Raw genomic sequence first — 24,953 nt, forward strand, 5'->3', positions numbered from 1 at the left:
TTGTAGCCTTTATTTATTGTGTTGCTTTTTAATCTTATTTATTGTGTGACTAAAAGTTGACTTATTAATTAGATGAATACCATGTATAACTAATTGAACTGAAAACAACGTCTTATGTTTGGATTGTCGAAGAGCTGTGCTTAACGCTGATGGGTGGATTGTAACGGCGAAGCAAATTTTGTCGTCTATCAAGTGTCTTTAAAGTAGTTCTTAATGCTCTATTTTTTCTTACGTTTTGGTTTGATCACGTTAGCTCGTCAGTAATCATCCTTTCATCTTGGGTGGGTCTAGAGAGCCGGTCCTGACACCAAACATTAGAAGCTGATGCTTCCAGACTCCAGTCGACATTAATATATGAATTTACCGTCCCTAAAAATTTTGATTATGTCTCGTGTAGTGTAGTAATAATAGACCCTAAAACAACTTTGAGATCATGGGCTCAAGTCATTTTGCACACAAATCATTTTATTTGTCTATAAACATAACTATTAGTGGTCCATAATTTTGTTGGGCCTTCCGGCCTTCATATTTTTGGGAGTGAGCCTCTATCTTCGTCAGTCCATTGTTTTTTTCAATCTTTTTGTGACATTGGATCAGATTCTTAGGTCAGATCTAGAGTGGTGTGAAACCCGCCTTCAACATCAATCATATGGATTGTTTTGATAGAGCATGATAAGAAGTTTGACAGTTGAAAAAATAGTTAGCTACAAGAAGTGGCGCTGGATGGTCAAATGACCCACATAAAAAAAAAATTACTTGTATTTTCTTCTAAAAATATGATGAAGTGTTATTTTTAAATTGCAATTTCTCTGTTTCAAATTATACGATGTTAGAATGTTTATGTTGTTTCAAAATATATAATGTTTTGAGGTTTTAAAGTTAACTTTAACTTTATTGAAAATTGTTCGACCAATTAGATTTTACAGTTTTTTTTATATAATTGTTTGAATAATATAAAAATTATATCTTTAAATTTTTTTTTTTTAAAATAATTTTTTTTAATCTTTATACTTTAAACCAAAACATAATATATTATAAAATGGAAAAAGTAGTTGTTATCAAATTGACCCTAGCAAAAATTATCCTGTCTCCGCCGCTGGCTACAAGTCTACAACTATAAGTTACGTACAGGCAATGACACAAGTGTAATGCAGTGGTCAGCGACGACTGCCATAATTGAGACTATTGAGTAACTAACTAATAATAATAATATAACGTAGGTGACGGGAAAGGTCAAAAGACTAAAGAAGCTGTAAATGCGATGTCGATGGAGTTCGGTAGGGAGTTGTCTTAATTTAATTGTTTCACATCTTTTGAAACTTGAAAATGCCTCTATTATTTATTTTATCACACTTGCTAATTATTTAACCTATTTACTCACAACAAATCAAATATAATGTCACTAAGTACAGGAGTGAGTTTTCCGTTATGGTTCAGATTAAGTTCGAATGTTTTAGGTTTTACGTTTTCTGCGCTAAGGATCAAAAGTTTCGCATATTTATAAATTTCGGTTTAAATCTTTGTGGCTATGGTTTCGATTCGATTCGATATCCATTTAAATTATGTAAACACATTAAAAATCCCAATGTACTTTAAACATTTAAAATTTTAAAATAAAAATAATATATATCATATAAATTTGAATAATATAGGCTAAACATTTAAAATTAACATGAAAATTGGTTCAATTTATATATTTGGATATAAAACCACTAGGTATTTAAAGTATTTCCAATGTTTTGAGTATTTTTGGATATTTACTTTTAGCTATTTTAAGTACTTTTGATAATTCAGAGTATATTTTGAGTATTCTAGATAATTTTAGATATTGATCTAAAAATAATTAACATATTTAATTATATAAAATGTGATTTGGAGTTTTTCGGGTATCCAAAATGTTTCGGTTTGATCGGATTCAGATTCGGTTCATCAGACACCAAAATTTTAAATCAATTCAGATATCTTACTAGTTTTGGCTCGGGTTCAGCATAACATTTTTTTGAATCTGATTCAGTTTAGTTTTTCAGGTTCGAATAAGTTGCTTAGTCCTATCTAAATTTTTTTTTTTAATTTTGGTCTGCTAGATACTAGGTTTTTTGTATGGTTGGATTTTTTTTTTTTTGGCCAAATTTTGCATTTCTTTTGAAAGCTTTCTTTATAACTACATAGTTTTGGTTTTTACGATGGTCTTCCCTTTTGAGCTTTCATTACATTTTCCTGGGTTCAGTACTTCTGTTAATGGAGAGGCTTACTTGAATGTAACGTTAAATATTGAATAATTTGGTTGGATAATATTTTTCTTGACCTAGCGTGCACAGTTTGTTGCACCGAATAGAGTCCACGGTCGAATGAACAGGTACGGAAGATCCATTACTCATCGGCGGTGGGCATTACAATTTTTTTTGAGCCAAACACTTAGATTTTTTTTTCCTTTATCAAGGTTTTACTGTTTTTTGGTCTGCTTGGAATAAGCATGACTAATTTAATACAAAAAAAAATGAAGATGTAGAACGTCAGAAGTTTAGCAATAGATTGAATACTTTCCGCTGTAGAACTGTGCAATAAGTTCAAAATTTTACAAAATATGGAGAACTGAATTAGATTTTAATTATGTCGATTTGAGGTCGAGTCATTGGTTAAATAAAAAATTATGCATTTTAATCAAAAACTGGTCTGTCTGCCAATTCAATACACGAAATAGGAAAAAATCATGTGTAAATAAATTTTTCTCGTTCCAAGGTGGACCGGTTTAAAATTTGTTAAAAATCGATATATAAGGTAATAAGATAATATTTTTTTTAGAAAATCCTATGTAAATATAAAGTCTCATTAAAAATATAAAACATACTTCATAAGTATAAATACTGTTTGTTTTATATTCAAAATGACTTATCTTTATATATTTTTAACACTTAATATATTTTGATGAGATTTAATCACATTTAAATTCAATAAAATATATTTTATATACACCAAATAATATAATAAAATAGAAATATTGTATTCAAAAATTAATTTCTATACACTAAATTAAATATTTTTCTTATTTTCGAATAAATATATTTTAAAATAAAAATATCTAGAGCATGAAACTTTTTGTAAATTAATAACTCTATAAGTTAATAAAATATCATAGTCTCAAAATTATTAGTTTATAAAAAAAACTGCATGATTAATGTAATTATTTAATTTATTTTATTAATATAAAACTAAAAAAATGAAAATGATACACAAATTGTTATCAAATCTTTATTATTCAATATCATTAATTGTCATATTTTATTTTAAATTATATTAGATATTTTAAAGAAATAGTGATAATTTATTTTTAGATTACTAATTAATTTTATGGTTATTTTAATGGAAGATACAAAATTTAAAATAGACTAAATAATGAATAACATGTATAGTAATTATTATTATAGTAATTTAAATATATTTTTCTAATGACTAAAAATTATTCTGGTGATGTCACATTAGTATATAGCTTACATTAAAATTCTTCTTAATTAATACATAAGAGATATAGCATCAATAATAAAAGTTATAAGCAAGATTCATGAGAAATAAATACGCCAAAAATATAGTAAACCATACATAGATAGAAAACGTTGGCCACAATAGACATGATAGAAGACATTACATTCTGATGAAAGCCTTCTCGAATTGTGTCCACTTCTGCTCCAGTGTACCTGCATACCCCACAGACATTCGTATAAGGCCAGGAGAGATACCTGCGGCTGCTTTCTGGGAGGGGTCGAGCTCGCTGCTGGTGCTGCTACCGGAGCAAGACATGAGAGTTTCGTAGTAACCCAAACTGACGGCCATGAGTCCGAACTGGGTGGCGTTTTGGAGATACATCATGAGCTTGTTGGCTCTTTCCTCCGTCTCCATGTCAATTGACAACAACCCTCCGTATCCGTACTCTCGGTTCACCATTTCTGTAGCCACCTTGTGCTGCGGGTGGTCCGTGAGGCCCGGGTATATAACTTTCATCCCCAGCTCCCTCATTCTCTCTGCATACACTTGGGCCCTGCGGCTGTGCTCTTTCATGCGGAGGCCCAAGTGAGGGATTCGCTCAGAGAGCTCAAAGGCCACCTTGGCGTTCATGGTAGGACCCAGCAGCATCAGAGACCCGCCACGCAGATCCATCATCCCTTTCACCAGCTTCTCGCTCCCACACACGGCCCCTGCTTATTAGGCCACGCCAAAAACACGTGTACGGTTACTTTATGCGTCGCTCCCTCACGTGAAAGAGATGCTAAATACGTATCTTGCGACAAAACTAAGTCACGTTACCTGCGATGATGTCGGCCCCACCACTAATGAACTTGGAGATACTGTGAACCACCACATCTGCTCCAAACTTCGCCGGAGACAGTACCATGGGGGTAAAGGTATTGTCCACCACCACCATCACGCCCTTCTCGTGTGCTATACGGCTCAGCTCAGGTATGTCGGCCACAGTCAGCGTCGGGTTGGCCATCGACTCAAAATAGAGGACTTGTGTTTTACCCTCGACGATCGCGTCTGCCACCGCGCCATGGTCCGTTATGTCCACGAAGGACGTGGTTATGTTGCAGGTCCGTGGCAAGAAATGAGAGAGCAAAGCGTGTGTTCCTCCATAGAGCGTCTTTGAAGCCACCACGTGTCCACCACTGCTGCATAGTTGCAGCAGCACCGACGAAATCGCCGCCATACCTGACGTCAGTCTCAAAATAATAAAGATTTGCCTCTCCTAAACAATAAAAATTGTAGTTCTACCAAAAATTCCGTATCAAACTCAACTAGGTTCCATGGTCTGAATATATATTATAATATAATTCTTCTTTTTATATATATAGTTACAACTTACCGCTTGAGGTACAATAGGCGGCTTGGGTGCCTTCGAGAGCAGCCATCTGGCGGCTGAGGTTGAGCACGGTGGGGTTGAAGTGTCGGCTGTATACGAAGAAGTCATTTTCCGGTCCAAGTTCTCCGGCGAACATCCGCCTCATGGTGTCCGGTTCCATGACCGTAAAGGTGGCGGAGGCCTCGATGGACATGTTCACTCCGCCGTGCTCCCCGAATTCGTGTCGGATGCTTGCCAGCGCCACAGCGGGGTCAGCTTCACATGCCATCAGTGAAGATTTCTTTGCAACGGTGGAGACTCCGTCTTCGTCATCGCGGTCGTTTCGTTTTTTCCCGGAGGTTGTGAGGAGATGTTGGGTGTTGAGGATATGGGCCATAGTGATTTTTTTCTTTTTTTTGTTAAAAAGGGTCTCTGTTTGGAAATGGGAAATACAAATAATTTTGGTTGTTAACATAAAGGCGAGGAGAGAGTTCTTCTATATATAGAAGTAGTGTTGACCATATCTTTTTATTACTGACATCAAATATTCAAGGTTCCATATATATAATTAGTGTTGACCCTATCTTTTTATTACTGATATCAAATACTTTTATTACTGATATCAAATATTCAAGGTTCTATATAGAATTAGGGGGTGTATTCAACTAAGAGTTTTATGTGATTTGTATTAAAATGATAAATGCATTGTTATTTAACACATGAATTTTAAAAACTTATTTAAAATCTACTGCTATTGAACTTAACATTTCGTAGAGTACTCCAACATTTACTATTATTGAAAATATTTTAAATTGTGGAGTTTTAAAGTTTTCAAGTGATTTTAGTGTGTTTGGGTGGAGTTTTTTAGTTACAAAAATTAAAACTCAAATCTCATGATTTTAGGTTATATTCTAGAATGGTTTAACAAAAATCACCTAAATCTCTGCAACTTATTAAAATCATCTAAAACTCCATTAAAAGTCAAATCACCTCAAATATTGTATAGAATACACCCCCATTAGTGTTGACCATATCTTTTTATTACTCATATCAAATATTCAAAGAAAGACCATCTTCAACCCAATCATATTTTATCTTCTATATTTTTTCTCTAAAATAAAAGAATTTTGTTATATCCAATGCATATTTATCTTAGAGAAAATATAGAAGAATATTATTTTTTACTTCTAATTTTAGAGTAAAAAGTAGCATTTTGAATATATTCCTATGTAATAGAGAAATTCTATAGAAATATAAACTGGATCAAATCTACCTTTGTAATATAGATTCTCTATTTTAGAAAAAAATATTTTAAAAATAAAAATGGGTTGAAAATGATCTAAATACAGCCTTAATCCCCTATATATTAATCCTAGAGCATTACAACATATTTTCGTAGTTACGTGTCATCACGAGAATGATTCTTAGAATTGTTAGAAAAATAAGTTGGTCCATATAAACATATACTATGATTTTTATTAAACTAACTATCAAATTAATTAGTATTGTACAAAAAATATTTTTTCTTCCCTTAAACAAAAGCTACGGAATTACCTAATATGGTTAACATATATATGACAATTAATGATTATGAATAATACATATTTGATAACAATTTTTCTAACATCTCTCTTTTTTTTTAATTTTATACTATTAAAAAAATTAAACAATCACATTAATCATATAATAAAAAAATTTAGATTTTTTGTTATATGTTATATTTTGAATTTTTTAATACGACTATAAATTACTAAAAATGGTAAAAGTCCTACATTGAAAATTTTGTGATCAATGGTTTAACTTTTTTTGTTCAAGCAAAATAAAAATGATCATATATCCTAGGGGTAGGCGTTCGGATACACGTTCGGGTTCGTATCCAGTATTTCAGTATAAAGTTATAGAACCCATTCGGGTATTTTTATATTTCGAGTCGGGTTTGGGTATTTTATGTTCGGGTTCGGATATTTTGGGTTGGGTTCAGATATTTAAATTTTGAAAAAAATAAATAAATTATTCATTGTTTAAGTTTTTTTATATTTAAACTATATTTTAACTTAACTGGTTTTCTAATTTTTAAAAGACTAAACTATTAATAGATTAGAAAGACACAAATTTAGTTGTTGTTTTAAAAATTTAGATGCAACTTTTGTTAATGCAAGAAACAAGAGCTTGATATGTATTTTAAGTGAGTAGCAAATGATTTTGTCCATAATTATATGTATATTATCTAATTTTGAGAAATAATCATTATTAATATAAATATTTTGAATAAAATGAGAGAAGTAAACTAGAAATATAGGGTTAAGTATACTTATGTTTGGTTATTTTCGAATATTCATTCGGGTTCGGATATTACCCGTTCGGATTCAGATATTACCTGAACTGGTCAAATAAGTAATTTGTTTTGTTGTTCTTGAATTAGATGATTTTTATACCGAACTGATGGATATCTCAAAAGCTTAAGAATCCATGCAATGGTATCTTAAAAGAGAAGCTATTGCATGAATTTCTCAAGCTTTAAAATATCCATCCAATATAAAATATTAAGTTTGTTTTTCATTTTTGAAAATCCTTCTTAGATACTATGGATTAAAATAAAGAAATTGTACCATATAACTAAACAAAAAAACCCAAATTAAGAATATAATCAAATCCTTCTTTTCTCTTTTCCTTTCTCTTCCTATTTCCCTCTATTCTTTTTCTAGAAATCTAATTTTGTTTATTTTTTTTAGTTATTTCACCAATACTAAGACGTTGTTAATTTACACATTTGATAATAGATGCTATGGAGGAATAACAACACGACGGTAAATAGAAGTGAATTGTACTATTATTACTCAGAAAAGTGTCTAGAGTGATTCCCGTGTTTCCTGTCTAACTCTTTGGAAGGTAACCCCTTTTGGAGCTTTGTTGTTGTTCTCGTTGTAGTCGTCAGATAAATGTTTCTGTTAGGTTAAGTACATAATAATTTAGGAAATTGTTTGGATGTTACTGTAGTATGTAAATTAATGTAATGGATGTATGAATATGATACCGACCACGCACGTTTTCATATTTAAGGATTACAAAATAATTAGGGAATTTCGGATATCCGCTCCGTTCTAACTTTTATACAAATAGATATATATATATATATATATATATATATCTACAATTCAATATAGAAATTTAAATATGAATTTTATATAATTATTATTTGTACACATAATTTTATTTATAAAGTTACTTATAAAAATATTAAATTAAGAAGAAATATAAAATCTTTATAAAAATTACAATTTTCTAAAATTTTATGTTTTATAAATTTTTTTAAAAAAAATTTATGAACATATAGTTTCACTAATCTTTACTTTTTATTTTATATTATATAAAAGATATTTTTTAAACAATATGGTATATTTTTTTACATTTTGTTTGTATTGAACAAAACGGATGTGATATCCGTAAATATCCGTAAATTTCTGCAAATTTCCGAATATTCAATTGTCCAAAACAAAGAAAATCAGAAAATTAAATATCCGCTAGATACGAAACAAACCACAAATACTGAAAATTATGGTAGTATTCAATCCGTGTTCACGAAGAAAATACAATATACATAAAGTGAAGTTGTCATCACTCATCGTTGGGTGAGTGCGGAACATTCAAACTCGCGATAGTACTGATTAGATAAGCGTTAGGTGAGTGTGGAACATTCAAACTCATCTTCTCTTTCTGTTTTTGTCTTGTATTTTACTACTTTCTCACCTCCATATTTACGGTATCCCCTTTACCTTTCTTTTCTTTTGTAAAAGAAGCAAAACAAACTAAATTTCTTTAATAAATGAACTTAGTTCAATACTCTAAGGAACAAAAGTTTAACGCTGGATTATTTTAGTTAACCTTATCGGAAAAAATTCTAAACATTAGAAACTAGAGAAACAAAACTAGAAAATAGATACACTATTACAAATCCAAAGTAAGCAACACATCTTGTATATAAATGAAACTAAAATATTTTCGTATAATCTTTGCTTTTGGAATAGTTGAAATTCAATGGAGATAATGATTATAGTTGCTTCAGCCTAAATTGATCAAAGTTGTCACTCTTTTTTTATTGCTCCAATAGGAACCACCGAAATAATACTTTTTTATCAACTCCACCGAAATAATACAACTTTTTACATTTTTTTATTAATAATGACATAGTTAACGAGATCACTGTTCCAAATAGTCAACTAATTGGAATTTCATGATGGTTTTCGGAGTATAATAGTTTGCAATAAAAACTCTATCACCATCGAATAAAGAACCATCAACAATTGAAACCAATAAGAACCGTCGACACCATCCGATTCTAGATACAATTATATTTTCTAAACTATTCAACTGAACCGAAGCTTCTGTCTCCTAAAATCTATTGAAAGAAACACACAAAAGAATAACCAAAAACTTTGACATATTTAAAATAAATTAACAGTAAAAAAAAGGAACACAAACCAAACAAATCAATCAACTCAGTGTCGGAACTATAGAAGCCTATCGTTTTGAAGCTACAAAAGACTTTTTCTTCTATCTTGACGACTTACTCCAACTAATTATGTTAACCATTTTAATACATAAATTTTCAATTTGTGTCAACTTAGCACTGCCAAATTGTCTCTCTTGGTGCATTCAGGTAATGGGTTTCTGCACATTTGAATCTTGCGTAGGAATCTTATGTCATCTATAATGAAAATGAGATCGCATTACATTCCAGAGGAAGCCAGAAGCACCATCATAATCAAAATTTTCCGCATCCCACTCAACATCTTTGTCTACCTTATCTTGTACAATGTGAGTTTTCGAGTTCTCATTACATCCCTAGTGTCGTGAACTTGCAAACATTTTTTTGTAGATCTTTGCTCGGCCTTTAGTGTATCTAGAGTATATTCTCGTTTATAGGTGTTACATATTGCTTAAGATACTTATGCTCCGCCTTGTATATTGAGTATATTTTCGTTTACAGTGTTACTTATCGCTTAGATACTTATGCTCGGCCTTAGAGTATAGTGTGGTTTATATTATTACCTATAGCTTCGATATCTTGCTGTACCATTATAAAAGCTATCCATTCAATATCCATCATATGGATTCAAGGATAGTATAGCCGTTAGGTACAACTAAAAGTTATCTATTCAATTTCCATCATATGGATTCATTATTTGGATGCAAACTAGTACCAGAAAGATGTACTTAACGAGCTTTTTTTTGTTTATTGTATATGCTAAAAAGGTGGATGCTTTTCCAATGACCGTGATGTGCTCTGTATTCCTTTTTGTGGCCTATATATTGCGGTCTGCAGAGGAGGTTGATGAATGTAGCCGAGATCCACAAGTCAAGTAAGTGTTCTAACACTACTCACGAAACAGTTTAATGGGAAGTAAAAGCCATGTGGTACAAACGCTTTCATTGGGTTCATAGAAAGTAATTAGCGGACTTGGGAATATTCAATATAGGAAATAATATTGGCGTTACATGTCGCGAACATGTTTGATCTGATCATCTTACGGATCATCTGGTGATTCTAGTGTATCTTATTTACCATTTGCAGGATCACCAGAGTGGTCAGCAGCAAAGGAGATGACCTCGGAAGCTGACCCTCTAAACCCATAATGACATAAAAAAAGATCTCAGACGGCTTCTTTCACTTAATGATTTTCTACTTGTCTTAATACGTTGAGTCATAAAGCCTTTCCACTCAAACCCCATAATTTCGTGTTACTTGTGCTTTCACCAGATGTAGCCGACACTCAAAAACCTGTGCAACTTTCAATCAGCTTATTTGGGATTCTTCTTTCAGCTTTTATTTGTGCTTTGGAATACTAATCTTTAGAAGTTGATATTGGCCCAAAACCATAGAAATGCTGAAACGGTTTTGGTGTTCAAAAGGAAGTCCAATCTTGATGGAAATTGCAACGCGAGGGAGTAGTCGTAAACTTGATAAATAATGTAATGGTGGCCATGTGAACAATACAACACAAACATACACTAGAGAAAATGAATTGTATTGATAGGATGCTCGACACTGCCCACTTGAGGCCATGTGCCCCAATACTCCAGTCAGGGGTAAAACCGCCATTCCCTTACTCCTTGACTTTCACCAATATATACGAGCTAAGCTTTTCAGACACAAAACTCACCCACCAATCAGAGAGAGAGAGAGAGAGAGAGAGAGAGAGAGAGATGGGAATGATGAGTTTGAGCAGCGTAATGGTTTTGTTGATGATACTGCTAGTGCAAGTGTCTTCGACGCAGTACAAAGTTGGGGACTTGGACTCATGGGGTATCCCGACTGATGCTAAAGTATACTCGAAATGGCCCAAATCTCACTCTTTCAAGATCGGTGACTCCCTCTGTGAGTAAAAAAAAGTATTCAATTCATGAATTTATTATTAAACAATATATCTAAATTCATTAAATCTGAAACAGTGTTCTTGTACCCACCAAGCGAAGATTCAATGATTCAAGTGACAGCTTCCAACTTCAAGAGCTGCAACACCAAAGATCCGATCTTGTACATGAACGACGGCAACTCTCTCTTCAACCTCACCCAAAACGGAACCTTTTACTTCACCAGCGGACATCCTGGCCACTGTCAAAAGTACCAGAAGCTCATTGTCTCCGTCGGCCCTTACTCCGCCGAAGCAGACGCCTTGTCTCCCTCCTCTTCTTCTGCCGATGCCGACGCTCCCTCTTACCAAAACGCATTTGGATCGATCCCGCTCTCTCAGAAATCTTCGTCTTCATCGCCGCTATTCTCCACTGTCGTTGCTTCGCTGGCCTGCGCTGTCGTCGTCGGTGCTCTCATGTGAAAATGGCAATTATTGATTTTTTTATTAATTTTGTTCTGCCCAAAAAGCAAACAGTGATTGGCTCTTTTTTTTTTTTTTACTCTGAAAAAACATGTTTGTGAAAGAAAGAATACAACCACTTCTCTAAAACAAATCGATCAAGCAACCAACCCAAATTAAATAAAGAAAAGGATCACGACCTAAAACACGTTCTCCCACCCGATACTCTTCCACTCTAATGAAATCCTCCAGTTGACATCACCTTCCGCAAAGCAAGTTCCTTAACCAAGATGGACTACCTTGAGCTACATATGATTGATATCTCCTTTCCTTTGTCACACTCCGAGCAATCATAAAAGCAGCTTTGTTAGCCACTCTCTTTATTGAGCTTACCTTCCAATCTGTAACTTTATTCAAGACATCCCTTAACTCTTCACTGTACGCCCGAAACGCCCAATAAGAAAACATATTCTATTTAATCTTGATCTTAAGGTTTGTGATCTTATTAATCCACAAACAAGAGGATGGGATCGAGGAAAGCTGGAGGAAGTTTTCTTCCCAAGTGATATTGAGCTAGTTCTCAAAATGAAGCATGCTGTTGGTAAGGAGGATTCGTATGAGTGGGTCCATAACAGATGGGGAGCTTACTCTGTGAAATCGGGGTACTGGTTGGCATGTTCTCTGGATCAGTCTGAAGTGAGAGTGGTGGCTCGGAGTAAACCATCACTAAATGACCTGCCTAGCCAAGTGTGGAAGGTGAACACTACTCCCAAAATCAAAATCTTTATGTAGAGGGCTCTTTCAAATGCTCTAGCGGTTTCAGAGGAGTGTATTGCTCGAGGGATGAAGGTGGATTCCCGATGTCAAAGATGTGGGGAAGAAGGAGAGTCCATTAATCACGTCTTATTCACATGTACTGCTGCTCGACTGGTGTGGGCGACGTCGGGCTTTCCATCTCCGCAACGAGGTTTTGAATATAGATTTTTATATGAAAATTTTAGTCATTTGCTGGATACTGGAAAAGATTCTAGAGTGCCAAAGGATGTGAGTTGTAGCTTCCCGTGGATTTTATGGATAATTGTGGAAGAACAAGAATGCATTTAACTTCGAAGGAAAAGAGTATGAGGCAGATGATACGGTCACAAAATGTCGTGAGGAGTCCAGGCGCTGGACTGAGGTTGTGGCAGCAGCAAAAGCGGAAACGGGTAATAGGAATAAGAGGCCAAGGGATGGTAACATATGGACAGTACCAGAGAGTGAAAGAGTGAAGTGCAATATTGGAATCTCATGGTCTAAAGCAACGTGTATGGCGAATTTGAGCTGGATTGTAAGGAATAGTGAAGGTGAAACTTTGCTCCATAGCCGAAGAGCTATAAATGGTGTGTCGTCGCTTTTGGAGGCTAGACGTTTGGGTTTAATCTGGGCAGCAGAGAGTATGAATTCTCACAAATTGCAGAAAGTGTGTTTTGAGTTGGAGAACTATGAGTTGGTGGGCTCTGTGAACAAACCTAAGGAGTGATTGGCTCTTTTTCGGATATTTTATTATTTCTTAAATCGTTTATTATTATTACCTCCAAATCTCCATTTCTAGTCAGTTCGATTTTCTAAAAATTTCATAAACGAGTAATGTATTCGCTTCCAAATCCCTTATATATTAATTATGAAACATTACAACATTTTTTTGTATCCACGTATCACCATGAGAATGAAATTCAGAATTCTTAAAAAAATAGGTTGGTCCATCTTAACATATATTATACGTTTTATTAAACTAACTATCAAATTGATTATTAGTGTACAAAAGTATATTTTCGCACATTCCTTAAATAAAAGCTACGAAATTACCTAACATGATTAACGTATATATAATAATTAATGATTATGAATAATAAATATTTGATAACAATTTTTGTATTTTACCTATTTTTTTAAAGTTCATATTATTAAAAAGATATTAAACAATCACATTAACCATATAATAATAAAAATAAGATTTTTTCTTATATGTTATATTTTGAAATTTTTAAACGACTATAAATTACTAAAAATGTTAAATATCTCACACTAAAATTTTGTGATCAATGGCTTAGATTGTTTTGTAATAACAAAATACAAATGATCATAAAATCGTATGGATATGAAGTCTCATTTAATAGACATTCATATTATATATTAATATAGTTTAAATTAAACTATATAAAATATAAAAATACATAAATATGTTAATTTCTAAATTTATTGAAAAAGTATTGAAACCTTAATATTTTAATTTTAAAATTTGCATTGAAAAAATCGCACAAGAAATTTTGTATTTATCAATAATAAATATTTATATTAAAATATACTATATATATGTCCATGTCATGGAAATTTAGTTATTTACCAAAAAAATTCATAAACAAACGAGATGTATTGTTTTGATTTATGTGATTACTCTAATCTAACTGTATACATGATACGTAAATGAGCACACATAATAATAATGTATAAAAATTATTTTCATATATAACATTCATCCCGCGCAATTGAGCGGATCTTAACCTAGTCGTGTTATATAACACAAACACAAGTGCACTCGGGCATATTTTATGTTTACCATTTTCATGGTACCATTTTTCATCTTTACTACTAGGTCTGGGCGTTCGATGGTCCGTTCGGTTTCGGTCCGTGTGATTCAGATTTTCGGATTTTTGGTGTTATGCTCATAAGTACCATTCGGTTTTTACTAATTATCGGATCGGATTAGGTTCGGTTCCTTTCGGGTTCGGATCGGATCGGATTTAACCAATGTTTAAAATCGTTCAAAAATATATTTTTTAAAACCTCAAAAATTGACAAAAAAGTTCAAAATATATAAATTATTTACAAATCTAATTAAAAATTAGTTAAACTATCTAAATTAACTAAAAAGTATTAAAAATAACAAATAAAACAAACTAAAAAAATATTTTGAATACTCTAAAATATCTAAATCACCTTAATATATATAAAAACATTAACATATTTAACTAATTTCGGATATCTTCGGATCTTAATTCGGATTTCGATTCGGTTCGGGTTATAACCAAAGTCCAAAGTAGTAAGCTCATAAGTCCCATTCGGATATTTTTGTAAAACATTTCGGATTCGGATTCGGTTTTTCCGGTTCGGGTTAAGGTCGGTACTTCGGGTTGAGTTAAAAACGCCCAGGCCTATTTACTACCATTAAAGAAACATTTTCAAAAATACATTCTTCATTAAGTGGCAAAAGATTTTTATACTCTTTTTTTTGCCATCTTTAATTTATAAAAGGCCCAAGCCCAGAAAGTACAGGACCGAAGCCCATATTACACATAACAACATCAAGCCCACAAATAAAATTGCAGTACAGAAAAGACGAAATGGGCCTAAAGCTCAAACCGACAAAACCCGAACGATTTTAGGCAGATCCACGCATCGAGAGCCACAGACACGTGTTAAGATCCTCATCAACGAGGAGACACGTGTCCTTTCCACCTCATCTTGACCGTCACCGCTTCAAGTCAACGCCGGAACACGACCGAAACACTCGTTTCGCCGGAGCAACCGGAATCTAAAAACACACCCTTTCTTCATTTGAGCTCGTTTTTACAGAGAGCATCCATCGAAACTGTTTCGAGATCTCATCCCGAGCCTTCAAATACCACTGACAAGTTTAAACCAACAAACCATATCTTATCTTCACCGCCTAAGCCATTTCAATCGGAGAGCATCAGCCAAGTTTGGTTGAGATCTCATCTGAAGAACCAAGCCGTCAATCGAAGATAGGAGATTCACATCAAACAGCTTCGTCTTCATAGGGTAAAAGAAGACAAGGCTTTAGATAAAAACCGGAAGCACAGAGCATAAAAAGCCTCCACCTCAGAAGTCATAAGCCGGTGCCGATGGATCTGAAGAAGCCTCCATCACCCAGAACCAAAAAAGACCGATCAGAAACCCAAAACAAGGGAAAAACACAGCGCGAACCATACATGCATGGAGAAATCAGAAGAAAACCGGACCGACGGTGGCTGTGGAAGCCCACTCCGTCGGCCGGAATCACTATTCTCGCCTGAGAACGTAGAGAGAAGTTGGAGCTTTTTTCTAGAGAGAGAGTCTCTCCTCTTTTAAGACTCTTATACTCTTGTTATCTATATATATAATAAATTATTATTTAAAAAAATAAAAAAATTTTTTTTTTATGTTTTCGAATTTTACTTTTTTCAAATTCGAATTTTTTATGATCTTTTTTTTGATTTTTTTTTTTCAAATTTTGTTTTTATTTTTTTCTACATTTCTTTTTGAGAATCGAAAATTATGTTCAAAACTATTTTTTAAACTTTTTTTTATATTTTTAAGTATTTATTTATATATTTATTAGAATCATAAATTTTACATTCCAAATACCAGCTCCACCGCTAAACTCTAAACCCTAAATCTAGATTAGTTAACCTTAGGGGTATAAGTGTCTTTTACCTTTCATTAAAAGTGAAGATAAAAGTAATTAGTGTAAACATGAAAAATTGTACTATAAATGCGGTATTTGTGGCAATTTTCCAGTACACTCCATGTGCACGACTGTTGAAGATTTGTGAGATTGCAAAAGCAAGTGGAGGATGAATCAAAACGACAAAGCATAGTATATAAGAGAAATAGAAAACTAAGATGGAAAAATTTCATGTTTACCACTTCATGATACCACTTTTCATCTTTACCACCACTAAAGGGTATTTTCAAAAATATTTTCTTTATTAAGTGACAAAAGACTCTTATAACTTTGTTCTCTATATATATAATAAATAATAATTTAAATAAATAAAAAATAAAAGAAAAAATAAAAAAATAAATTTTTTTTATGTTTTCGAAATATACTTTTCAAATTCGATTTTTTTTATAAATTTTTATTTTTTGAATTCTTTTTTTCGAAATTGCTTTTTTTATTTTTTTTTTTCAAATTTTCTTTTTGAAAATCGAAAATTATGTTTGAAACTATTTTTTAAATTTTTTAAAAATTTTTAAATATTTATTTATATATTTATTAGAAATCTAAATTTAATATTCCGAAAACCCTACTCCACCCCTCAACTCTAAACTCTAAGTCTAGATTAGTTAATCGTATGTGTATAACTGTCTTCTATCCTTCATTAAAAGTGAAAGTAAAATTAGTGTAGACATGAAAAGTGATAATATGAATGTGATATTTGTGGTAATTTCCCAACTAAGAGTTTGATCGGAAGAACATTAGCATGATAATTATGTTTTTTATTATTTAATCAACTATTTATAAAAACGCATGTAGAATATTTAAGTACTTTCCAAATACACATGCTTTCATACGAAGTGTTTGGTAGAACATTTTGTATTTAGAATATAAAAAAATTTAAAATAACTTAATATCATTTATTTTTTATCTAATAATATCATAGACTTATATTTATATCCAAAAACTAAAATTTATATTTAAAAAAAAATTGAAAAAAAAAATATTTCACATTTAAAATAAAATTAAAATAAAATTATTTCACATTTAAAATATAATTAAATATAATTCATTATCGTCAAAAATATAAAAGTTAATATACAATATATATTAGAGATATAATATATCTATATTTTTCAAAAATAAACAAATTATATATCATATACTAGTTTTATATATGAAGCACCAACTCGTCTACCAATCATTTTGTTAATTACATTTGTGAAACATACTACTTCTATAGCATAATTCTACTGTTTTGTCACCAGTTCTACCGATCTAGGCCTAAGAAAGATATGAATGTACCTCATTGTTGTAATGTCATTGAAGCCTAGTAGAGAGATGGGTGAGATAAACACTGGGAAATGGGTGTAAGATCATCTTCTTCGTGGGTGTACTTAGTTATTATGTTCTAGATCATCGGGTGAGTGGCGTGAGGTTGGTGAAAAAGGTGAGTGAGGTGAACACTTAAAGAACTTGTTACTTATTTCTCCGAGACATACCAAGGTTTCGTTAATAAACTTGGAACTTTGTGTTATCGTGTGTTCTTACTTTCTTGCATTCAAACACATATATCAATCAACACAAGCTAAAGAATGGGCTAGTAGATGCAAGTAATCGAAGCTTATAAACACTACAAGCCACTTCTTTCTCTATAGCATCCAGCCTCATGAGACGGTGGAACAAGTGGTTATACTGTGACTTGATCACATCCAGCTCTGTTTTCAGATCTCTTGAGTGTTCGTTTGGCCATCAAAGACTCTTCTGACTTAATGAATTGAACATATTTCTATAAATGAAAAGTTGATCCATTAGAAAAATCTACTATATGGAGATGTATGTTTTCCTTTTTTTGGTCATCTTTGAATTGATCTTAATCACCAAAGGTACAAGAGTTCAAGATACACAACCATCCCATTCTATACTAGGATAGAGTGATTCCCAAAAAGAAACTAAACAAAAGCCTTAGAAAACCCGGACAAGACCCGGAGCCACAAACTGGACAAGCCCCAGAAGCTATAGAGCTACAACAATACCATAAACTTAAAGAAACTATCTTCACATAGCATCGTTCCATCAATGAGAACAAAACAAAATCGCCATTGAAACTAAAGACCAAGTAAGCCATCCTCATTAGCATTCTAAGGAGCTGGAATTTAGCACCAGAACCAGCAAGCGGCTTCAAAAAAGATCCAAACTTTGCCATCATCCAAGCTTGAGTGAAACCAGAAGAAAAGCAACACAACCCCTGGGAAAGTAGAGAACCCCTTCCTCGAACCGGTGCCACTACGGAGATGTATGTTTTCCTAAAAAGAGTTCATTTATAATGATGCACTTTAGACATATTAAAGACAACAACTAAAAAATTCCTTTGAATAACGGTAATCTTTTTTTTTTATAACGCTGATTTATTATGACATTACATTTATGAGAAAGATTACATAGACGATTCGATAACCGACAATACTACTTGTCTTATGAAGATCTACGTCTAACTGCATCATCTGAGACGTTCTACGAAGATCCATTCCTGACCAGATTTACTTGCATCATGTTGAAGATTCCTTGTAAACTTTTCTTCTGTAGTCTGCATTAATAAATCGCTTTCTCCGGGACTTGAAACCTGGATTTCCTGTAATCCGCAAGAAATTGCATAGTCTGGGGTTCGAACCCTGGGCCAAACGAATAACGGTAATCTATTTTCTGATTTAGTTATTCCCTGGGACCTGGTTCGCTTTTAATACACCTAAATACTCTTTCATGGTTTGGCTTGCAATACTCAACATATTTGCAACTGAGACAGGATTCAACAATGGAACACTCAACACCCCGACTCTTGTGTGTTATGCAATGATCCGATGGAGTCAAGAGATCATCTTTTCTTCATATGCAAATTTTCAGAGGAGGTTTGGAAAGGTTTAACCCAGAAGTTGTTAGCTACGCACTATACCTGCCAACGGGACCAAATTATACCACTGTTGCTTGATCAAAACAGAGACAAAACAGAACTTTTTATTGTGAGATATGTGTTCCAAGCAACTTTGTATGCTATATGGAGAGAACACAAACAACGTAAGCATGGAGAAGGACCAATGACACCAGGACATGTAATCAAAATGGTGGACAAGAACATTTGCAACAGGCTCTCTTCCATTCGTGATAAGGTGCACACGGGTGGTTTATCCTTTTAGTTCGGAACGAGATAGCTCTTGAAGCTTAAGCCTGATTTTATAAAAATTTATATACCAATCTAACACAAAGTATAAAACTGTTTTTTTTAATTAATTTAACATTTTTTCAAAAAAGAATGGGCCTTCTTTTTTTGGTATATCTTCTGGGAAAATAGGCATTTAATTCCCGAAGTATTTGAAATCGGCAGTTTTAATACTCAAGTATTGCTTACGCATATTTATTCCTCAACTAATAGTTGACTGCGCAAAATTGGGAACAAAATAGTCAACGGTTAACTGATGAACGGAAAATAACGGTTTCCGTCAACTTTTTAACGGTAAAATATTCTAATCATGATTTTATGCAGTCAATGATTAATTGGGGAATAAATATGCTCATATAATACTTGAATATTTAATTTTCCGACTGAAAATACTTGAGGAATTAAAAACTCATTTTTTCTTTATATTTCGTATAAGATTGAAAGTCACTAACATCAATCCCTTTAAAAAAAACATAAGTAAAAATTTTTTCAAGTTAAATAAAATCATTATACGAGATATTTGCCTTTAGAAATAGATTGTTGATTTTTTACAATGACATATAAAATAATACAAAATAATTACAGTTACATCGTATTGTTGATGTACTTCATGTTTAAATCACTTTAGATGATTTTTAAAATAATTCATAGTTAGAAAGGTTCATAATTTGAAATAATATACAAGATATTTAATCCCAGAAAAAGATTTATTTAGTTTATAAAAGCATTTAAAATAACATAAGATAATTACATTTGCATTGTATTGCTGATATACAATATATGAATGTGTAAAGTACATATAATTATATATGATCGTCTAAAGTAGAGATCCAATGTACAACATATAATTGTCTAATAGATAAAACTCTCGTATATTGGTTATATCTAACTTGAGAATATTTCAAATTATGATTTTCTATAAAAAAAGAGTGTTGTTTTTAATTCCTTAAGTATTTTCAATCGGAAAATTAAATACTCAAGTATTATATGCGCATATTTGTTCTCCAACTAATCAACTGCGCAAAATCATGATTAAAATATTCCACCGTTAAAAAGTTGACGGAAACCGTTATTTTTCCGTTCATCAGAACAGTTGACTATTTTGTTCTTAATTTTGCGCAGTCAACTATTAGTTGGGGAATAAGTATGCGCAAGCAATACTTAAGTATTAAAACTGCCGATTTCAAATACTTCGGGAATTAAATGCCCATTTTCCCTATATCTTCTGTGTCTTTATCATTCATTCAATGCATTAATGGGTATTTTTGGAATGTCTTACGGAATTATGGGAACTTTGCATTCCATGAATTACACACACACAATCGCAGTAAAGCCCAAAATCCTTCATGTAAATGATTCTAACAAGGAACGCTTTAGGATTGGTGGAACTAAACTATATATCAACAGATTTCTTTTTCCGTTCACCAATCCAAAAGAATCAGGTTTAACCAATCAACAGATAATAATAAGTGAGTCCTATAAGTCATGTTTGGTGGTCAAAGGAGTTTCGTGGGTTTTGTTGTTGAAAGAGGTGAACAAGTGAGTAGAAGAGTTGAAGCCTAGTGATGTGTGGCTTTGCCTCGACGATCAAGTGTGCCCATATCCTTCCCTGTCTCGTTTCCATGACTCCTTTCAAAATGTTCAAACCTAGACCTCTCACCACATGTGCAATCTCAAGAAACTCATCCCCATTTTCCTGGCACACCATCTCTATCTGCATTTGTCCTTGCGGCTTCAAATCCTCCACGATGATCGGACATACCACCGACTCATCATCATCCCCAACTTCCAACGCCCATGTTCTCTCCTTCTCCTTCACCAGCTGCTATATACATTGACAATTCAATCATTATCAAAAGAAAAAATATATATATATATATTTGTTTTACTCCTCCCTTTTGGAGGGGAGAGACTATGTTTCTTTACTTAATATAATGAAGGTTTGCCAAAAAAAAAAAAAAAATAGTAGATTTGTTTCATCATTTTAAGAGACTTGCCTTAGGCTGGTATGGTTGTTTGAGTTTGTCAGCGTACTTGGCGATGCTTTGCATGAACACCACGTGTCTTATCGTCAGATCAAGCAACGTATCAATGCTACACTGTACACAAACAAGAAAGATTCAAATTCATTTTGTGATCTCAATGCTAATCATTTGGTTAATTAAGAAGTGTGTTTTACCTTTGCTCCATTTGGAATCATCCCTCGTAGCTCCTTGATACGGTCTTGTATCATCTGCCTGTCTTTAGGCCTCGGTTTCCTGCTTTCTCCTGCCTTTGATCTTTTCTTCTTCTTCACTCCTTCTTCTTGAGGTTTCTTCCAATTCCCTGCAACGTCTTCATCAATCAACAGGGGAGGATTAAGAAGTGTTAGTGTCTCCGCCTGCGGAAAGAAGAAGCTTGAGATTGTTGATGATTCTAGTTTCCGTCTTTTGCTCTGATTCAGGCCACAATAAGAGTCTTCTTGTTGCACATTTGTGAGAGAAGTACAACTAGTGCTGTTGCTGAGACTAGTGCTTATGAGCTCAGAGAATAACTGTCCTTTCTGCGGAAAATCATAGGAATGGATCCCCAAAAGATCCTTGTCGTTTCCTTGGATCACCATAGAGCATTCCTTATCACCTCCCGATGGGCAATTCTGTTCTGGCGAATCATCAGCCAGCAGCTGGTAAAGATCGTCCAAAGAGTAAGAGTTGAGAATGTCGAACACAGAATCATCATCTCCATTAATGTCTGAAGAAGAAGGTTTTGGGGATGCTTCAGAGGCTGGTTTATCGAAGAGCAAAGAAGGAGGATTAGTGTCTTCTTCTGTGAAGATGTCATCGAAGCTGAGTCCTTGAAAAGATTCAGGGACAATCTCACAGTCTACCAGTGGAATTAGAGACTCAAACAAAGTATCAAGATCCACCGACTGATCCTTTACTTTCAAAGAATGCTTCTCCTGCAGAGCTCTTTCTGTTTCTTCCAACATCTCTCGGCTCTCAACAATCTCAACATAGAGATACATGCAAAAAGAAAAAAACACTAATTAGTCCTTTGACTTCCACAACAAGAAAATATTAAATTTCATTGGAAAACATTTTTTTATATTTTTATATGCAAAAACCTTTTGAGTAGACCCTAACTGAACAACGCCGCTTGATCCTATTGGAATGATTGCGATACTCTGTACATTTACCATCCATATATAAGAATCTGATTCCAAATACATCATGTGAACCCTAATTAAAAATTTACCTTAAAGCCAGATAGAAACTGATTCTGAAACTCATGCTCACACTGCAGAAATAATCAAACAAAGATGAATATCAAAAACGTCCTTATCCTTCTTCATAATAATTTGGACATAAGAGAATCAAACATAAATGTGAAGAATGTGAACAAAACCTGAAACAGTGTGTCTGAGAACAGCCATTGGTGGTTTCCGGTTAAAGCAGCTTCCCCCACGATGCTGGAGTAATCAAAGAGAGAAGACTAATGAAGATACATAAATATATTAATATACATTGAATGAATATTTGAGCTTCTTACCCTTGGCCTAAGACATGAATCTGAAGAATCATATCATCAACGAGTGCGGCTGATTGTTCATCATTGTGTGCTTCTTCAACTCTCAGTAACCTGAATATGAAATCCATATTTTTCAATCCAAGAAAATTAATTCACAGTAATAGCTCAAAGTATGCAAAATGAACCTAAGGCAAATCAATGAGATAAAAATGGAAAGAAAAAAACTAGTTTATGGAAATCTAATTCAAGAAAGAAGCATGCAAAAGAGGGAGAAATTACATGGGGTTAATGGGGTCAGAGCGCCAAAAGACAGCATAAGACCATCCATAGCTGAAACATAGACTCTTCAATATCTGCTTAACCTCCATATCCATCATCACCAAACTTAAGAAAGGCTCACAAAGTTTTTATGAAACTTGAGCTGAGAAGACCCCGTAAATTATTTTTGTAAGACCTCGAACTTTTACAAAAAGTAGAAACCTTTTGTCTTCTCCAGAAACCAAACTTCAAAGATAAAAGCGGGGAAACAGAGAAGAAGAAATGTCTTTTTATGGTTTTCTTTAACCTGCAGAAAAATAACTAACACAGAAATAATTCCTTTGCTTTTTGTTCAAGCAATTAAAAAGGGGAGTTTAAAGCTTCTGTCCATCTATATATAAGCAAATGTCTGTCATTCGAACGGAAGTGGAAGAACTTTTTTGTCTGAGAAGTTGCAGGACTTTAATAAAACAATAATACTAGTATTATATAATAGAAGATTATGTTTGCATTTTAATTTTGCTTGACGGTATCCAGTCACGCTTTTGCCTCGGAAGTGACGATAACTTCACCGGCTATCACCGGTTAACATAAGTCTGCTTGCTTTTATGGGGATATTTATTTGTTATCTTTACAAATTAATACGGCCGAGGATCTTCGAGGTATAATTTCTATGAAGGGGATTTTTTACTTTAAATATGGATTAATGAAAACTCGATACGAATTTATTATTATTAGTCTATTATCTCCCTGTACATTAAATGAGAAGTCACTTTAGTGATTTCTGCGGTGGCACTCATATAGAGCTTCTCAGGAAAAACGTTATAATTCTATTGGTTGAATTTTTAGAATTTTTCTTTTTGATTTATTTTTTCACTCCCTTTCGCGTAATTAAAAACGCAGTTGTTTATGTTGAAGTTTTTTTTTTTTTTCCAATCGCGTGTCAATTGAAGGGGGAGATGGTTTCAATCTGATGAAGACAGTCCGATCAGATGAGTTTTGTTCTTCATAACATAAAGACTCAATCCTATCCATCGCTAACAGCATCGACAACCAGACGAGGTGAAGTTTATCGGGTCTCTCGGAATTTTAGGTTTTTTTTTGCTTCTCTGATTGGATTCGACTTTTAAGATATGATGCGAAGGTTTTTTGATACCTCTGATTGGATTCGACTTTTAAGCTATGATACAAAGATTATTGGATAACACTGATTCCAATCGACATATGTTTCTTGATTGATTACATTTTGCTTATTTACATTTTGAATCTTTTGTATCTAATTGATTGATTAACCTTCTTGCAGTTCAGGTCTTGCTTCTCTTAAACAAGACCATTGCCACGACCACAGTAGTATTATCACAACAAACTTGCATTCGACTTCAGTAATTGAAGAAGGACTGTAAGATTACCTTCTCCTTAATAATTCAACAGATATTTGGACAGTACTATCTTGTGATTTTAAAGTTTGTTTTTTTTGTTTCATTAGCACGATTTAGAGCTTTACAAAACAATTCTAATGGTCTGTTGCATTGCTAATTGCAGAACGATTAAGATCTTAATGGGATAATACTGTCAGAGATAAGGTAAACCTTCTCTTCTCCTGAAAGCATATGCAAATCCGTTTGTTCAGTCGGTTTCATTCCTTTCTGTATCTGGTCCTTTGGTTTTCTGATTTTCAATTTTGGTTTTCTTAATTATGAGATATTAAGCCCATATAATTAGATAACTAGATAGATATTAAGCCCATATAATTAGATTACTTGCGCAAGATTTGCATATTACTAACTTTCCTTATTATTCTAATCAATTGCTTGCGGAAGTTGTTTTCGTATTTATTATATTACTTGCGCAAGT

At 33.1% G+C, this 24,953-nt stretch overlaps 3 protein-coding genes across 3 annotated transcripts; 1 reads left to right on the plus strand and 2 right to left on the minus strand.

Annotated features, from left to right (window-relative positions):
* Positions 1 to 3,447: 3,447 nt before the first annotated feature.
* Positions 3,448 to 5,315, minus strand: LOC106368984 (methionine gamma-lyase). The gene is made up of 3 exons (XM_013809073.3): positions 4,856 to 5,315; positions 4,300 to 4,701; positions 3,448 to 4,190 (listed from the first exon to the last, which is right to left on the minus strand). Exons 1-3 carry the CDS (start codon positions 5,304 to 5,306, stop codon positions 3,640 to 3,642), a joined length of 1,404 nt encoding a protein of 467 aa, XP_013664527.2. The 5' UTR covers positions 5,307 to 5,315; the 3' UTR covers positions 3,448 to 3,639.
* A 5,679-nt stretch (positions 5,316 to 10,994) lies between these two features.
* LOC106368985 (mavicyanin) lies at positions 10,995 to 11,797 on the plus strand. The gene is made up of 2 exons (XM_013809074.3): positions 10,995 to 11,207; positions 11,282 to 11,797. Exons 1-2 carry the CDS (start codon positions 11,036 to 11,038, stop codon positions 11,662 to 11,664), a joined length of 555 nt encoding a protein of 184 aa, XP_013664528.1. The 5' UTR covers positions 10,995 to 11,035; the 3' UTR covers positions 11,665 to 11,797.
* Positions 11,798 to 20,656: 8,859 nt separating this feature from the next.
* LOC106363790 (transcription factor bHLH157) lies at positions 20,657 to 23,626 on the minus strand. Its single transcript, XM_022711434.2, has 8 exons — positions 23,121 to 23,626; positions 22,863 to 22,952; positions 22,719 to 22,782; positions 22,569 to 22,610; positions 22,438 to 22,497; positions 21,514 to 22,320; positions 21,332 to 21,433; positions 20,657 to 21,156 (listed from the first exon to the last, which is right to left on the minus strand). The coding sequence occupies exons 1-8, from the start codon at positions 23,216 to 23,218 to the stop codon at positions 20,818 to 20,820; spliced, it is 1,602 nt and encodes a 533-aa protein (XP_022567155.2). The 5' UTR covers positions 23,219 to 23,626; the 3' UTR covers positions 20,657 to 20,817.
* Between the last annotated feature and the right edge of the window lie 1,327 nt (positions 23,627 to 24,953).

Source organism: Brassica napus, chromosome C9 (assembly GCF_020379485.1).
Source record: "Brassica napus cultivar Da-Ae chromosome C9, Da-Ae, whole genome shotgun sequence".
In the NCBI taxonomy this organism is placed as follows: Eukaryota; Viridiplantae; Streptophyta; class Magnoliopsida; order Brassicales; family Brassicaceae; genus Brassica; species Brassica napus.

Bases quoted from the DNA above. Each gene is read 5' to 3' on its own strand.
- LOC106368984 (XM_013809073.3), bottom strand. From the start codon at position 5,306: ATGTTAACAACCAAAATTATTTGTATTTCCCATTTCCAAACAGAGACC. The intron at 4,702-4,855 runs GTAAGTTGTAAC...GACTGACGTCAG, and splicing joins CGCCTATTGTACCTCAAGCG to GTATGGCGGCGATTTCGTCG. The intron at 4,191-4,299 runs GTAACGTGACTT...CCTAATAAGCAG, and splicing joins TGGGGCCGACATCATCGCAG to GGGCCGTGTGTGGGAGCGAG.
- LOC106368985 (XM_013809074.3), top strand. From the start codon at position 11,036: ATGGGAATGATGAGTTTGAGCAGCGTAATGGTTTTGTTGATGATACTG. The intron at 11,208-11,281 runs GTGAGTAAAAAA...AATCTGAAACAG, and splicing joins CAAGATCGGTGACTCCCTCT to TGTTCTTGTACCCACCAAGC.
- LOC106363790 (XM_022711434.2), bottom strand. From the start codon at position 23,218: ATGATGGATATGGAGGTTAAGCAGATATTGAAGAGTCTATGTTTCAGC. The intron at 22,953-23,120 runs GTAATTTCTCCC...TTTCATATTCAG, and splicing joins TCTGACCCCATTAACCCCAT to GTTACTGAGAGTTGAAGAAG. The intron at 21,434-21,513 runs GTAAAACACACT...GTTTGTGTACAG, and splicing joins TGATTCCAAATGGAGCAAAG to TGTAGCATTGATACGTTGCT.